Genomic DNA, 17,430 nt, shown 5'->3' with positions numbered 1-17,430 from the left:
GGGTGGGGTGGGGTGGGAGAAGAGAAAAGGGAAGCGACGTCCTTGTGCGTGGAGGAAGAGAAGGTTATTAAATGCATTTCGCAGCCGCAAGACAGGCCCGTTTTCCGGATGCCAAGGCTTCGCGTAATTTGAAACACTTTTTAAACGTTCGTCCTTAGTGTCCGCATAAGAACTGTGTGTGTGTGTATGGGGGGGGGTTTGCAAAGAACTCCCATTTTTGGAAACTAGGAAAATAATCGCCAACCGGGACACCCTGCACACGTGTGTTCGTAGGCCGCCTGTCTTGCAAACCTCTTTGGGAAGCAAGGGGGGGGAAAACGCCTGCCCTTCGCTTGTCAGCTTGCTCCGGTTGACATTTTTTACTTCCCTCCACGTTCCAACTAGTTTGGGGCGTCCGATTGTGGAAGCAGCGGGGCGATATAAGACTCCTGCCCGACTCTGCTTTCCGTCACTTACCCTTGATCAAAGTGTGTATGTGTGTGGTGGTGGTGGGGTGTCCCAGATGAACTGGGAGGGGGAGAGATAGAAGCAAACTATTCATATTTGCGTATTTTTCTGCTACCCCCCCCGATTTCTCGGAGGAGGCCCTCCTCCTAGATGGCTTTTTTAAAACCCGCATCTTTAAAACGTGCTGCCTGTTTTGCGGTGAGAGGCCGCAAAGAATTTGGGGGCCCACGTTTCAGCCGGCTCCCCTCCGCGGGTTCAAGGGAAGGCGGGAAGGCAGCTGAGCCGCTGCCTCCTCCAATTGTGACCCGTGGTGGGGATTTGGGAGCAGACCTTCACGTTGGCGGCTCTGGGACGAACAGGTCAAGGAGGGAGGCAGGCTGGCGGGGGCGGGGGGCTCTCTGCTTGTCCACCAAGCCCTGCTCCAGCAGGAGGAAAACCTTGGAGGGGGGGCGGGGAGAGAGGCGAGAGTGGGAGACGAGCTGTTTTTCACCCCAGGCTTTTGGCCTGGCTGACTGGCGCCTTTTCCTCCTTTCCCAGCCCGTCTGACCGGCGGCCAAATGTGCCGGCCTCACTTGCTCCACAGCCCCGGCCTGCCTTGGCTGGACAGCGGCAAAGCGGCGCTCTCGGCGGCTCACCATCACAACCCGTGGACGGTGAACCCTTTCACCAAGGGGCCCTTGCACCCTTCGGCGGCCGGCGCGCCGCCCGGCGCCATCTCGGTTTACCCGGGAGGCAGCAGCTCCGCGTCGAGCGCCGCCTCGGCCTCCTCGCTCACGCCGGCCTCGCACTCGGGCTCCCATCTCTTCGGCTTCCCGCCGACGCCGCCCAAGGAAGTCTCGCCGGACCCCAACGCGGGCAGCAGCGCCGCCTCGCCGGCCTCCGCCTCGGCCGGCGGCGGCGGCGGCGGCAGGCAAGATGACAAGGAGCCCCTCAAATACCAGGTGGCCCTGGCCGACGGCATGAAGATGGAGAGCGCCAGCCCGCTGCGCAGCAGCCTGGCCGCTTCCATGGGCGCGCAGCCGTCCACGCACCACCCGATCCCCACCTACCCTTCCTATGTGCCCGCCGCCCACGACTACGGCGGCAGCCTCTTCCACCCGGGCAGTTTCCTCGGGGGCCCCGCTTCTAGCTTCACCCCAAAGCAGAGGAGCAAAGCCAGGTCCTGCTCAGGTAAGACCGCTTCCCCCCCCCTCCTTCTTCTTATTCCCAAGCCTTTCCGAAACGCCTCGCCCTGCCTTTAAATCGCGGGTGGGGTGTGGGGTCGGGTGTAAAAGCTTTTCTGGTGGGAATTATGTCATGAACGCCCCTGTCTCAGAGAAGCGATGGAGGGAATCGTTTTGTTTTTGTTTTGTGTTTGCCTCTTGAACTTTTGCTGCTTGTCTTTGCTGTCTCTCGGATAAGTTTTATAATATAATATAAATATAATACAATATAAATTTATAATATAAATGTAAGTTTATAAAATGCCCCTGTTCACAAATAACAGCTATCGATCGTTAGTAACAGTTGTAGTCATGGAAGGGTGGGCTTGAGGAGGGTTTATTCTTCCCTGTGAACTGCAGGATTGAGGATGTATTCTGTTTAGATAATGCACACCAAAAAATAAGCATTGGAAAATATTTCAGTAGGTAAAAATCTGGACAAGTATTTAATAAAAGCAACAATTTTGATTTGAACATTTTAGACAGGATAATATGGACTGTGTTTCTTTCCAAATAAAAAATACTGTCCCTCTCCCCAAATATATTTGACTAATATTTTTTAAATATTCACGCACATATAAGCGCAATCTTAACAGGACTGAAACGAATGTTTGACTGCTATTCTCAATTCAGTCCTAGTTTAATAATTCCAAATAAATGAATCACCACTTTGATCTTTTAACTGTAATAATCCAGGGAGATAACAATCATGATTGCTAGTATCAGTGAGCTTCTGGAGCTGGGTCATTTTTTCAAAAACTCCCCTTAATGTGTGGTTTAAATATGTTAAAGGATAAGCATGAAAGGGGTTTTTTTTTTTAATGGCTAGTTTTAAAATTTCCTGATCAGATTTGAATGGATTTCCATACATTTTAGTGAGAACATGTAACAACATTTAAGTTATCAGCAGTTTTTCCTGAGAATGTGGAGCACAAGAGCATTTCCAGTTTGTTATCTTTCATAATTTTAGTTTTTGCTAATTAGTTGGCAACCCAGGTCTCTTTTTTTGTTCCAGTCACTGATCTCCGTAGAATTCACTCATTGCTGAGCCCAAAAGCTGCCATAATCCATGAAAAAAAAAAGACATACAAAGTTTGTAGATCTGAATTATGCCGATAAGAGTTTATATTGGTAAACCTCTTAATGCAACCCCATCGAAATCTGGGGCAACTAAATTCATTGGAAAATCCTGATATGCCTTATACTCTTTTGGGTGGGATTTCCATTACTGAAAATTTTAGTTAATTTGTTAACTGCTTAATAAAGATGAACTTTATGGTAAATTTCTGTTAACTTTCAATAAAGTTGATCTTCATTAAACAAAGGACTTTATAAAGACTCAGCTGTTAACTGAAATTTACAAGGTCATTTTCTTAGAACGTCTACAGAACTTTGCTGTCTCGATACATACGAAGAACAAAGTTCAAACATAGTTTATATAGAAGTGCAGGCTTCCAAAGTACCTTTTAAATGATAGTTTAAATGAATCCAATAAAACTGGAGGAACATCATATGTCTTAACTCCAGTTCATCTGTTTGTTAAACCTGCAACTTATTTGCCTGTTGTTACCTTTACAGATTTCAAGCCAAACATGCTCTTGCTTATATATCTTTTTAAAAAAGACATTCAGTGTAATAAATAATACCCACATGAAATCAAACTTAGAATATTTTATATAAATTTAATATTGTAATGGCTTTATTTGTAAAAAAGATAAAATTTATTGTGATATCAAAGAAAAACAAAACAAGATAGATTTGCACCTCTTTTCAACATGGGTAGTAATTCAGAGACATGACTGCTTTTAGGAACATTGCAAGAAAAGTACAGTACGTTTTGGTTGCTTCTCTGTTTGGATCATCTTCTTTCATGAAATTCTGGAATTTTATGTTATATGCCTCAGTGATAATATAGATAGATAGATAGATAGATAGATAGATAGATAGATAGATAGATATAGATATAGATATAGATATTTTCAGCTACTTTTATATACTGCTCTCCATTGCAATAGGAATTGCTGGGAAATTTGGTTTCAACCTTCCTCCCACAACTTCTGTCCTCCTTTGCCATGCTCTACACTGTTTATGAGATGAAGAAGTTTTGTAATGGAGATCCTGTCTTGTAGATGAAACTGGCGAGAGTTCGTGACCATTTAATGTTTTTGTAGGAAAAGCAAGACTCACGACAAGGCGACTCCTGCAGCTTCCTGCTTAAGGAGGGACAAACGCTAGGAACTCCTGGCTTCACAGAGGTCCCTCATTTTTCACTCCAGCCAAGGCTGTTTAAAAACCACCCACTCCATAGATTAAAGGAGACACAGACACAGCTGAACTTAGCATGGCCAGCTCAAGTTACTGCCAAAGTGTATTTCCTCTGCATTAAATACTGTATGATTTGCATAAGCTCTGTTCAAAGAATTTCCTTGCCCTCAAACAAATGAACTTTTAGTTAATATTCTTGCCCGCACCCCCTCTCCTCTTAAAAAAGACTCCTGTTGAACAAGCAGCCATGTTTAAGCATTTTGAGGCAGATCAATCTTAAGCCCCATAACAAAGAGAATGCATAATAAATTAGATTTTGGATACGAGGGTATATGGCGTGCCCAGAAACAAAAGTTAATTCTGCTTCGATCTAAAGAGTGCAACATTTATAAGAAAGAAAGAAAAAAAAAATTGGGCAAGCCAGAGGAAGAGAATTTTTCTCTAACTCCAAAACATTAATGAACAAAGATTGTGTATTCTTGTTTCAGTTCCAATATTACTTCTTAGATGTTGGAGAGAAGAGAGAGAGAGAGAGAGAGAGAGAGAGGAAAGAACAGCTTATGACTCTACATTTTGGAACAGAGTCTGTTTTCTCATGTGGCAGCTGTAATAAAAATACCACTGTCTAGGTTAGACAGAGTTATTGTTACATGAGAAAGTAAATGCTTGAAAACTGCATGTTCCTACCTTTTATTGTATGTACTGTCAATGTTGTGTCACTGACCTGTCTTTTTTCCTTCCCTTTGAAATAAATTTGAATGATAATAATGTGCTGTTTTGATATCTGGAATCTACCTAAATGGACAATGCAAAAAGCTTTTGTGAATTTGTTTTTAAAGAAAGAAATCCGGTTTCTTCGTGTTTCCATTTAGAAGGCAGAGAGTGTGTCAACTGTGGAGCTACTGCTACCCCTCTCTGGAGAAGAGACGGTACCGGGCATTACCTGTGTAACGCCTGCGGGCTGTACCACAAAATGAACGGTCAAAATCGACCTCTCATTAAACCTAAGCGGAGACTGGTAGGTGCCTGTTTCTCTATCAGGTTCGGGGCAAAATGGTTTCATGGGACCATCCCTGCATATGAAGGAAGAGGGTACAACCTGAACCCATCTGTGGGATTCAGAACTTGCCTGGAAGCTAGATACTGTCTGCACATGAAGTCACTGAGAGGCCACAGAGTAGCCTAGGGAACAAACGGCTAGGGTCCCACCCATAGAAATTTACATGTCAGGATGCAAAACAGTAACCATTTCATAGGGGGATATGTACATGCGCTTTGTATGCTCATAGTCTATTCTTGACTACAGCTTTAGAAGTTCTGTGATTTATTGCCCGTCCAACAATCTTATGAAGTAGGCCCATGGCATAGACATTCACTGCTTCACATGCTTACGTTCTGACTGTCTGTATTTTTGCAACACAGCCTGTTTCAGAGTACTTGCCCAATTAAATCAGCCCATTTCTTCCTGTGCATTATTCTGCCTCTTTTATCCAGAAAAGACAGCTTTAATTCATTTGACCTCTTGGACAGGTCAGATGGACTCTCAAACTGAAAGAATCACTCTTGCCTGCCTGCCCTCCCAGCTGAAAAGTACAAAAAGTGACCCAAAACAGAAAGCATTAAAAATAATAATAATAATAGATGACTCAAAACTGTTTCTGTCTGTTCAGTCATTATTTGGATGGTTTTGTAGTCAGAGATTCCATGGTAAACCTAACATTAGTCTTCTTTAGAGACAATCCTCTGATTGCCCTTTTCAAGGGCTGATTATTTTTCCATGGAGTCACCTATACTTTGTATTTTCATTTCAGGGTTGTTGATTTTTTAATTTTTGAAAAAAATTTCTGAGCTCCTGGTAGTAGTTTCCTATCCGGATATCTGTATTCTGAAGATAAGGAAACTTTGTGTATCTGTTTCCTGGCTCTAAAAGCTTTAAAGAGTTTCTATAGGCAGGCCATGCTATTCAGGCAGTCTGTTTTGAAATTGCAAATAGGCTCTGCTGTACAAATATTTGTTTAAAAAAAGGAGAACACACACACACACACACACACACACACAGAACAATGTGATTTAGGGGGACCAAAAAATGCCCTTTCTCTTTGGCAGGGGGCATTTTTCCAGAATGATTATAAGGCTGAAGGAATAATGCTAATGATCTAATGCTGAGACAGGATGCAGAGGATTTTGAGGGTCAGAACTTCAAGCGAGCGATTGTTTTAATGACTTACTTTTCTTTCTAAGTGATTGACACAACTAGAAAAATGTTAAGACAACAGGGAAATGTTATTGTCTCTGACAGGGCAAACTCCATCCCAGACTAAACGGGACAGGCTGCAGAGTTAAGGGGCCAGTGTCTAGTAGGACACTGGAATAAGAAATAAGGAATAGGGAATATGAAAACATAGTGCTCTCTCTTTCCCCCCCCACAAGTATAGATTTTAGTAGGTGAGTTTCTAGAGATATGTGTGTGTATTAAATGTTGGGTCAGAGAGAAGGCAATTTTAAAATTTGGAACAAATCAATATAGTCATCATTCCCTTGTCCAGTGAAAAATAAGGTGCATTTTAAAACTCGATTTTATCTTGTCTCATCTTGAAACAAGAAAAAAATTGGAAGTGAGAATAGAAAGGGGACCATTCGTCTATCTTGTCCCAAGCCTATAGCCTGATAAAAAAAAAAAAAATTATCCTTTTCTAGCAAGAGCCTCATTGCATCAATTGATGCACTGGTTTGGCATCTCTTAGTTCAGTGTTCCCAACCTTGGCCACTTGAAAATGGGTGGACATCAACTCCCAGAATTCCCCAGTCAGCCATGTTGAAGTCCACACAACTTCAAGTGGCCATGGCTGGGAAACGCAGTTTTAGACTTCGAGGTTCCTGGCAGCAGTAACCTTTTATGGGGTTTCAACAAGAAAAGGAAGTATACTTGACTAGTTTAGGTATCCCCTGTTCTTAAACTGTATTGCATTTCCAGTGAATTAGCTCAGTAAGGGTTCTCTGACTTACAGTCTTGCAGGTTGGCAATAGCTGTAGATCAGTAATAGAGCACATTTTTTCATGCAGACAGTTGGAGGTTCAATTCTTGGTAAACGAAAAAAAAAATTAGATGCATGGGAGAGCTTTTTCTTGGGGCCACACTGGTATTTGGAGTAGACTAAACTATATGGACAAAAGAGATGCAACTTGTTTTAAGGGAGCTTTTTACAAATGGCATCAGAAAACACTCTTAGTTAGGAAAATAATATAATTGCCGCTTCTCCGGTGTATACTTGGTCCCATTTAAAAAATTTAAATAATATTCTTTCTTCTCCCATGTTGTTGTTTAAACAGCAATTAATTCCAGTTAGGTTTATGTAGGAGAATTGTCTGAAGGATTGTGTGTGTAATTCTCTCAGTTATACTTAAAAGTATTTTAAATTCTGCTACTTGACATAGATGCCACATTCAGCTATTCTGAATTTTTAAAGGGTCAGTTATATTCCACATCCTTTTAACGTGTGTACTAGTTACAGTTGTACACAGCCTGGGTTAGTGTGAGTCCCATTGAAATCAGTGGGATGTCAGTAATAGTATTTGTTGAAATAAAGGAATATCTTTATACATCTCTTATTATTCTTGAATTTGTAATAGAAAGTTGTGCAAGATTCATGAAAAATTGAATGCGCGTGGTAGATAATTCAGTATATATTATAATGGGGAAAGTATTAATATTTGGCATACATAGTAAAATCAGGCTCTCTTAATTGCCTCGTGCTTTCAGATTTGTTAGACTACAATTTCCATAGTTCTTAGACATGATCACCATTTTAGACTATACATAGTATTAATTGTCTTGTAGTGGAGATTGGATAAAGTATTAACAAAGCCTGTTTTATGGGACTCCAGATTTAGATTAAAGAAAGCACTTTTACCACATTGATTTGTGGACAGTACAGCTTGCTGCGTCCCAGGCTCTCTTCCGTGTTCTTCATTCTGAGATTTTTTAAAAATATTAAGATTTAAATTTGCATAGTTCTCATGCTTTAACATCAATAGCAGAAGGACAGGTTTCATCTTTATTTTCAAGAATGCATCTCAGTCTCAAATAAAAAAGATGTCTTGTTGCATAACTGGTGCTCTTTTTGGGAGTAACCCTAGCTGCTCACAAAAAGGGAGCTAGTAAACAGGGGAAAAATTTTGAGAAATGGAACTTTTAGGTAGGGTTGGTTGCATTCTGGTGATTTGGTACCTTATATCTGGCTGTTTCCCCTTTTGAAGTAAATCAGTGAAGTTTTCTGAACCAAATCACCAAAATTCTCCTCTCCTCTCACCATTTTCTCAAGGTTAGAATGAACCCACCAGCCTTTATACTTGGGAGTCTGATCTAAATGATGAGAAATATTGGTCTGATTTACATTCTCAATAAATCAGGATTATATGGTGGCTAGCAGTATTATTGCATGGCCGCTTCCAAAATCAGCACAGAAATTAATTTGATTTTAAAAGGCCTCTCTCACAGACTAAATATTTTATGTGGAGAAAAAGCAGCTATATTTCCACATACTGCCTGAAAGAGGGAACAAAATTATTTCCTGAAACAGGAACCCTTTCTTACCAAAGATTCTTTTGTGAAAGAGAGGGTGCATTTTCCTCTTAAAAACTTCTGAAATGACCCTATTGTTTTCAGGGTTATGGGTCACTCCGCCAAGAACCAATTTAAGGGGGAAAGGCATTTTTTCTGAATGTAAATCTTACTTTCATGTACAAAATCAACCCCTCCACTCCTCTTTAGGGCCAAGCAAAAATTAATGCAATTCCCATTGGAATCCATAGCAATCTTTCCACATATTAGCACAGCAATGTATTATTAGTACAGGTCATTTATTTAAGCTGCTCAAAACTTCAGCCTGAATACAAAGATTTATAGAACAAATGAGCTAATCAATAGATGCTACTGTTTGACTGGCATTTGTTTGCTAAAGTGTAGCAAATTCATTTACTTCTTTTAGATACAAAGAGAAAGTTATCAGTTATATATTAAAATGAAAGCTACGGTATAATACAGCTGTACCCGCATCATCTTTACAAATATGGTAATTATGTGAAAGAAAATATACTGAAGGCTTTTTCAGTATAGCATTATAGATCCCTATTATTACAATCGGGTTGCTGAGGCAGAGTGTTAAGTACCGGAACAAGTAGCCTAAATATTCCAAATCCTTAAATTGCAAGTTATTAAAATTAAATAAATTTGTCTTTGAAAGGATTAAAGCATTTTGGTCCTTATTAATCAGAAATGGGGCATTTACATGGAGTTTAATTTACCTTGTTTTTTATGAGTGATGGTGAAAATACACTCACTAATTAAAAGTCTGATATTTGTAATGTCTTGGCATTTGAATGTTCAAATAGATGTTCAACAGAAGGGCCAAGGATACCAAGCCCTGAGGCACTGCACAAATGAGGAACCATTAGCTTGACCTCTCCCCATCAATGTTGACTACAGAAAAAGAGGAAAACCACTACAGTGCTGTGTCCCCACTCCGAGACCCCACAGTTAGGATTCTTAGGTCCAGTAACAGCCTTTCATGGGAATATATCACTACCTCCTTCGAAGCCAAAGCAATGATACCCTCTGCCAACATCACATGGGTCTAACTGCAGGTCACCTCATAGGCAGATTTAACAGCTGGGGGGGGGGGGCGGACCTGGATCTCAAACACAAGCAACTTTGCTTCCAGTTCTGACGACTATCCATTACTTCAGGAGGCAGAGACCATGCCCATGGCTCTTCACTCCAACTCTGAGTGTATGTGAGACTTTATCCGCAACTTAGCTTGAATGTTCTTCACAGTGATCCTGTAGGTTTTCCTGAGGGTCCCCCTCATATAAAGCAAGATTCTGTTTTGACATTTTTTTTGTCCAGATTTCCTAGTTAAGGGAACTACAGTAGATTCACCCCTGCTTAGCTTTGTGTTCTGCTGCTTTAAGCAGTTTTTGCCTACTCCAGTTCTGAGGCTGGCTGAGAGAAAATGAGTTAAAATGATGAAGTGGAATAAGAAAAGGGAAGAGTAGCGTGTGAGTAGTTATCTGTAGAGTTCAGCTACTTGGCCTACATATTCATTCTTTTCCAACTTGCCATTCTTCATGTGTGATATAATAGTTTTAAGAAGTTGAATTCTGGGAATTGTAGACCCAATATATTTGGAGGGTATTAGAGGTAGAGAAAGCCAATGAAAAGAATAACCCTCTACAGGCCTGATACATACATAGTATGTAGGTGGCTGACATGTCTCTTGATTTTTAGATGTGTTTTCACTTAAAGAACACCAGCTTTCTGTGATTTCGGACATAACCCTGGAGTTCTTCATGCATAGCTGTAATTTACTATTCATTGGCTAGTTGATTTCCCCTGCCCATGTGCAAAGGATGAGAGGACAATTGCTTGGAAGGGGGTGGGATGGGGAAACAGGTTAAATGCATAAAGCTATCCAACACCAGAAAGAAAACAGGGACATTAATAAGCATTTATGATTTTGAGTTGGGTGTGGAATTCACATTATCCATCAAATGGTCCACGTATGTTTGAATGACAAAGTCCCAAAGCAAAATAAAAAAGACTGAGACCTTTAAGAGAGGGTGGGTGTATATTTAATATTTAATTTAAAACTAATGCAACAGGCAACACCGGAATAACATTTTCTCCAACGTATTTCTATTTATTTTCATCTTTAATTAGTCAGCTGCTAGGAGAGCAGGAACCTGTTGTGCTAACTGCCAAACCACCACCACCACTTTATGGCGACGTAATGCCAATGGGGATCCAGTTTGTAATGCCTGTGGACTGTATTACAAATTGCACAATGTGAGTATTTTCTTGCCTTGTGTCTTCTTTTGCTTGCTTAGCTGAGATTGATGCCTTAACTGCCTGCTGTCCAGTATCCTTTGCATTCATTGCAAAGGGACACATTGAAAAAAAAAAACCACCACAATCCTCTTTAATGTTCCCAGGGGAAGTCATAATCATTCTTTGTTGGCATAGTGATGCTGGGTTCAATAACCTTACAATGTGTTAGCTTGGCTTCTAAAGCCCAGATAATCTAGACAAAAGAGAGTTATAACTCACAATTATTGCTAAAGCATATTCATTTCTTCTCTACTGTACCCAAGAAACACAGAAGATATTTAACACACTTTTGTATCATGAATGATTTTTATGTAAGCTTGTGCTTCAAAACAAAACAACAATTAAATGAATCTTAAAAATCCAGGCTAGGTTCAAGGAGAAAATATTGGATGTATTTGAGCATATATGGGGCAAGGTGACGGAGTTTTAAAATTCCAGGTATGAAGTCAATGTGGAAATGTGTGCAGAATATTATGTATATATACAGACAGATAGAGGTAAAGATAATATGTAAATATGAAAGACAGTTTGGTATAATAGTTACAGACACTGGATTAAAAACAGACAGGCTATGAGTTGTAATCCAGCTTTAGGCATCAAAGCCACATGAAGTTTTAGGTCAGTCACACTTCCAGCCCTATGAAGGCAGAAGAGGCAATCCAATTCTAAAAATATTGCCAAGAAACTCTGCACGAACCCTGTCTATATAGTTGCCAGGAGTCAAGATTGACTTGAAAGTGTACGTACCCCCATACACACAAATTATCTAAGGATATAGAGTTGATTTATTGTTAAAGAGCCAGAATAAGGAACTTTGGAAGAGTGAAAGCAACCAGATCATACTTGAGTTTGATGTGTTTTTATCCAATAAAGTTAATTTATAAACACAAGTTGCTGGGAGAACAAAGTGAAAACTATATAATGATGGATTAGGGGGAGGAGAGCACAAAACAAATGCTGCTCGGAGAAGATTGAGAGGGTTGTTCAAATATTTTTCTTTTTGCACAAACAATATCACTTTGCTTGCAGGAACCTGATTTTCTCATTTCTTGCAGGTGAACAGACCGCTGACCATGAAGAAGGAAGGGATTCAGACCAGAAATAGGAAAATGTCCAACAAATCCAAGAAGAGCAAGAAAGGCTCTGAATGTTTTGAGGAACTGTCTAAATGCATGCAGGAGAAGTCCTCGCCTTTCAGTGCTGCTGCCCTGGCTAGTCACATGGCACCAATGGGCCACTTGCCACCTTTCAGCCACTCTGGACATATCCTCCCAACTCCTACCCCCATTCACCCATCTTCCAGCATCTCATTTGGGCATCCACATCCATCCAGCATGGTCACAGCTATGGGATAGAGTTTAATGACTCTCACGAACTTCCAGAACTGGGCTTGGCCTAAGAGGACAGGAAGGAAAGACTTTGCCCAGGAAAGAGACTATAAGGAAGGAAGGAAGGAAAGTAAAAGGGGATTTTGTTCCAGTAGAATTCAACTCCTAGTGCTAAATGGAAACTTTGCAATGATGGGTCTTCGGCAGAAATGCTAAATGGTGCCTGTTATGCACTTTGCTCCCTCAGGTAAAAGGAGAAAGAGGAACTCATCTGTTTGATACGATACCGGCTCGTCCCAGTGGAAAGGAAAGGTGGCCAAAGTAGTGAAAGAAACTAGAGCCAGCTTTCCTTTCCCTTTGTTCATTACTGTGAATATTGTAAAGCGATTAACCATCTCCTGAAGCAGAGGAAGTTCAGTAGTAGCCACACTTGCTGGATTTCTACCATGGATTGTGTTTTGTGGGGAGGAAAAATGGACAACTTTATTAAAAAAAATCTACTTTTTAAGGAACCAGTCACATTAAAAAAATAATTATTTATTTTGCTCTTGTGCTCCAGAAAGAGCTTCAAAACTCTTGCATGAATTTATGGATCTTTTATTTTTATTTTGTTTAAAGAAACATGCAACCTAGTAGGAAACAGTTTTTCTAATTATTATTATTTTTTATTGCTTAATGGCCACATTTTTGTTTCTCTTCATTGCTGTTACATTTTTTTTTAAAAAAAAGAAAACTACTAGGAAGAGGATGCGTGTGAGAGAGGGAAGCTGTTGGCTTTATCATTGATTACAAATAGCCTCAGGCATGGATTATTCAGACATAATTTCTGCAGTCTCTTTCTCAGTGTGAATATCTTGACATGAAAGTGTGGCATTCTACAAGGGAGCAGATACACTGGACAAATGGCTGAAAGGTTTTCCACAGGGAACAATCTTGCTGTGGCTGGAGAGTAAAATAAAGGGAATCTGGATGTCTTTCTCACCATATTTTTTTAAAAGAAGATGTGTGTGGACAGCTAGTGGGCTGATAAGGGGCATTCCCACCTCAAACCATTTAGCCTGTCCTAAGGGCCTCTTCTTTGCTCTCTCGATTGCAAGTCAGCATAGACATCAGGTAGCTTCTCATAACTTATTTCATTGCCTTAGTCCAGACTTTCCCAGCTTGGTGTCCTCTCCCCAGTTACAGTCCTACAGTTACTGTCTCCTCAATCAGTACGACTCATGACCATTCCCTTGAAGAGCAGGGACATCCCAAGACATCTTACTGCCAAAGGCTGTGAGGAGATTATCCTCCACCCTATTTAATGCAGAGGAGCTGAATGAATCAGGAGGTGGTCCTTAATAATGTGGGCTCCCCAACTGTCCAGCTCCTTTCATGGCTCAGTCTGCTGGGTTGAAAATCTTCAACAATATGTTGCATTAAGACTCACAATTTCTCTTCTGAGGCATTTTTCCCATTCAGGTTTATGATGATTACCTGTATTATGGAAAGACAGATTGACAAGGTAGTGAACTGCCTTACAACAGACCCGCCAACCCATGGTGGCCATTGCAGCAACTATATTCTGCAGCAGCTGTCTTCTGCTACTTTTCCTTTTTCTTCTGTAAGATTGTTTAACGAGAGGTGTCAAATACCGAACCTATGAAACTTTTGGCGAACAAAACCTCTCTGCTGCTAGGTAACCATGGCCCACTTAGGACAATGTTTCTTAACCTTTAAACATATCTTTAAGGTTTGTAGACCAACTCCCAGAATTCCCAAGCCAACTTGCTGGGGAATTTGGGGGAGTTGAAGACTACATATCTTAAAGTGCCAAAGTTGAGAAACATTGCTCTAGAGAACTATATTCTTAGATTCAAGATGTAATTTCAGTTCATGGCAGGAAAAGGAAAACTCTTTTAAGATGAACATCCTGAAAGGTGCCCTTGTGATGGTTCAGTTTAATCTGTTTTCTTAAGAAGTTTGCCCAAGACACATAGAGTTCATCTCATACTATCTTATTATAACACTTTGGCCAAGCAAAGATGGAATTTGCCACCTGTAGGCACAGATGTTGTGACAAATGCTCTGCTTGACTAGAGGTGAAAAGCAAATAAGTAAATGAAGATCTGAAGACAGGAAGGGAAAAAAGAGATATTTTCAACTCTTTCTGATAGATCAGATGTAGCAACATCAAAGAAAGTGATCTGCTCATGAAGAAAATGGGGTATATGATTTCCTATAGCATATATATAAATATATGTAGATAGATAGATTTGTTTTTAAAGAAAATCACAAGTGTCCAGAAACAAAGTTGTCTCCCATTCTGAAACCATACTGTACGTAAACAGCTGAAGAATAAAACTCTTGCCAGTGTGAAATGTATTCTATTGATTGTTATGATCTGATGACTTTCATGATCACAAGGTCCAATATAACATATGATGTACATATGTAGCTATATTTCTGATGGAAAAAAATGACCCCAATTAACAAAGGGGATTGATAATGTAAATCGCATAAAGCTAACTCTGTGGCAGGTTTTTAAATGTATTTTTCCCCACTTTTTTTTCAAGTCAAGCCCAACTTGTATCTTTAACTGCAAAAGTCTGCTTTAAAAAAATCCAGGTGTACATTGTTTTTTGCTTTCTCCTAAGTCTGTAATTCAGTTTTTGGTACAAAGGACCAAGCATTCCGAGCAAATGCCTTTTCTCATTGTTTTGGTTTCTATAGGCATAATGTAGTTGCACTTTGTGAAGAAATAGAAATGACAGAATGCCCCCCACCACCACAGAAAAGCCCCACAAGAAACTCCCCAGAACAAAATCTGAAAGGAAATCCACATGGGATAAATATTAATTTCTGTTAGCCAAGACGGAAATTATTTACTCCTTTTTCTTGATTTGGGTGCATGTGTGTGTGTGTGTGTGTGTGTATGTGAGGAAAGGGGATTTTTAATGTATATGGTACAGTTATCCACCTTTTGCAGTAACCAGTTCAAATTCTGTTGAGGGTCAGAAGTGGGTGCGAGTGGCTGGGTGAGAGAATGAGGGAGATAATAATGCTAGGAAACAAATCCACCCAGTGCCACTGCTGCCCTGTCAAAGGCAAGGCCTACTCATGCCCTCCTTTTAGGAAGACTGAGGCTGCACATCCCAAATGCTTGCTGGACCGAGTCCAAGGTTGACAAAGTGCAATAGATTGTCAGTCACTGCAGCATAAAAGTACCACAGTCAGGATTTAAATTATTTTGTACTTAATATCAGCATAAAGATTTGGCAGTATTTTCTGGTTTTGTAAAAAAAAAAATTGGCTTAAGTTTTGGATTAGTGAACTAAGTTATTGTTAATTATGTACAACATGTTTATATATTGTCTGTAAAAAATGTATGCATCCCTCATATTCCTTCAAGGTGAATACTGCTAAGAATAATAATAACAATAATAAAAAAGATTACCCCCTTTTTGTGAAAGCAATTCTTGTTCTACTTCATGGATCCTGGATGCTCCTGTTCCTATGCGGGATGATGACCTTACATTTGTGAGGCAGTAGCATTGGTGTAATGGTGATGGGTGGAGGAGAAAGTTAGAATACGGAAGGCTACAGATGGAGTAGAAATGGACAAGGTTCTAGAACAAGGTTAAAATGTATAAAACAGTTTATGTCTGGAAAATGTCCCTGTGCAATGAAGATACACTAAACTTGTTTAATATAGCTCCTAAGTTGATACTCAAGAATCCAAGCTAGGGATTGTCTTGCTAACTGGCTCAGGCTGCTTTATCATGAAGAAGATGGATCGGAAGATCCATGATACTAAATTGAAGTGACCTAGATAAGATGCCCTCTGGAAGTCTCATGCATTCTTCTGGGCTTACCATCTTCTAGTTCCTTGGTTCCCTGGTGATCTTTCATCATCTCTGTTCTGAGTAGCAGTGATTCTAGAACATTTTGTTTAAAGTGTTTTTAAAGTATTTCAGAAAAAAATACAATTGTAACTGTGCCTATCAACTTTATTGTTTTATGAGAAATGGAGGAGGATGGCACAGAGAGAATGTACTCTGTGAGTACTAGAACTTTATTATATGTTTTTAATGCATTAACTAAATTTATAAGGCTGCCCAACTCAAACAATGTGACTCTGGTCAGCATACAGCACAAAAGAAATGATAAAACAAAAACAAGAATACTGCACAAGTAAAATGTGGCATTTTGGTTCCTCCAATGCTCAACCTAGTGTGATTAATTAAAAATGTTTGGAAACTTATGGAATGACTAGTACAGGTGCCTATTAACTTGAAATAATTCTGGAGTTTAAATTTTTTTTTTTTAAAAAAAACAAGCTTTATTGAATATAAAACTAAAATAACGAACAAACACATACATGACATAGGAAAAAGATGGGGAAAAAAATCACACAAAAAAATCAACAAATAAAAGCAAGCAATTCCATTATCAACAGTTTGTAGTTCCTTATTTGTTATCATTAGCTAGTTACTATGTTCATAATAAAAACATGCCTAAAGTTTCAAATAATATGATTCCAAGTCCCTTAATAAAAGAATATTGTATAGAGACTAAGTAAAGAAATAATTAAGCATTTCTCCTTGAATAAGAAAACCACATACGTTAAAGAGTATGATTCTTCAAATCCAGTGAGCCACAGACAAACAAAGCAGGCTGATTTGGAGGCCAGGGAATTTTAAAAATGCTCTGAGAACCACCAGCCGAGGACTTGCCAGTAGCTGATTTTTTTATTAAGCCATTCAGTACAATTTCAGTATTTTAAGACTTGTTTCTCTTTATAATCTGAGTTTTACTTGCATGGTTTCTGTCAGATATAAATTCCAGGTAGACAATCATTTTAATCTAATACATATTCTGATTAGTGTAGTTTTACTTTTGAATTTTAGAACAATTCCTATTTTTCTGAAAACATACTTAGCTAACATTCAAATACTCTTTGGATTGGGTAGTAATATAATTTAGAATTTGGCAGTTCTACCAAGAACATGAGCTTTCATAATGCAACATATTTCATCCTATTTGTGTCTATTGGATGAAATCCAAAGAAGCGGGATGAGCTGGAACTTAATCACAGTCTTAAGCACATAAGGCTTTTTTGTCCTAATGGGGATTTCAGTTGTTCCAGATTTCTTTGGACTGAATCTTAAATATTGATGGTGCCAATAAGGAGGGTCCAATCATACCTCTTGCCTCCATGGTGACAGTGTGTGTAAATAATTCCAGTTTTCCCAAAAGCTATTATAGAGTAGCAAGAAACCAGATAATTATGCAGACTAAGGTATATAAAGAACACACTTAG

At 39.6% G+C, this 17,430-nt stretch overlaps 1 protein-coding gene across 5 annotated transcripts in view; it reads left to right on the top strand.

Annotated features, from left to right (window-relative positions):
• The window catches only part of GATA2 (GATA binding protein 2), a 31,685-nt gene extending 16,104 nt beyond the window's left edge, over positions 1–15,581 (top strand). For 2 of the 5 annotated variants that reach the window (XM_087923790.1, XM_087923789.1), the window contains exons 3-6: positions 985–1,617; positions 4,787–4,932; positions 10,633–10,758; positions 11,856–15,581. In XM_087923790.1, the coding sequence (XP_087779916.1) occupies positions 985–1,617; positions 4,787–4,932; positions 10,633–10,758; positions 11,856–12,155 (1,205 nt within the window). In that variant the 3' untranslated portion in view covers positions 12,156–15,581. Of the gene's footprint in view, positions 1–984; positions 1,618–4,753; positions 4,933–10,632; positions 10,759–11,855 lie in introns of all 5 variants that reach the window. The other 3 variants (XM_087923792.1, XM_026723368.2, XM_087923791.1) reach the window with 2 other exon arrangements.
• Positions 15,582–17,430: the final 1,849 nt, after the last annotated feature.

The sequence above is a fragment of the Pseudonaja textilis genome, chromosome 2 (assembly GCF_049901715.1).
Source record: "Pseudonaja textilis isolate UNSWEBS1 chromosome 2, rPseTex1.2, whole genome shotgun sequence".
Taxonomy (NCBI): domain Eukaryota; kingdom Metazoa; phylum Chordata; class Lepidosauria; order Squamata; family Elapidae; genus Pseudonaja; species Pseudonaja textilis.
Note: the sequence above shows the minus strand (reverse complement) of the source record. Positions and strands in the feature narration are given on the sequence as shown.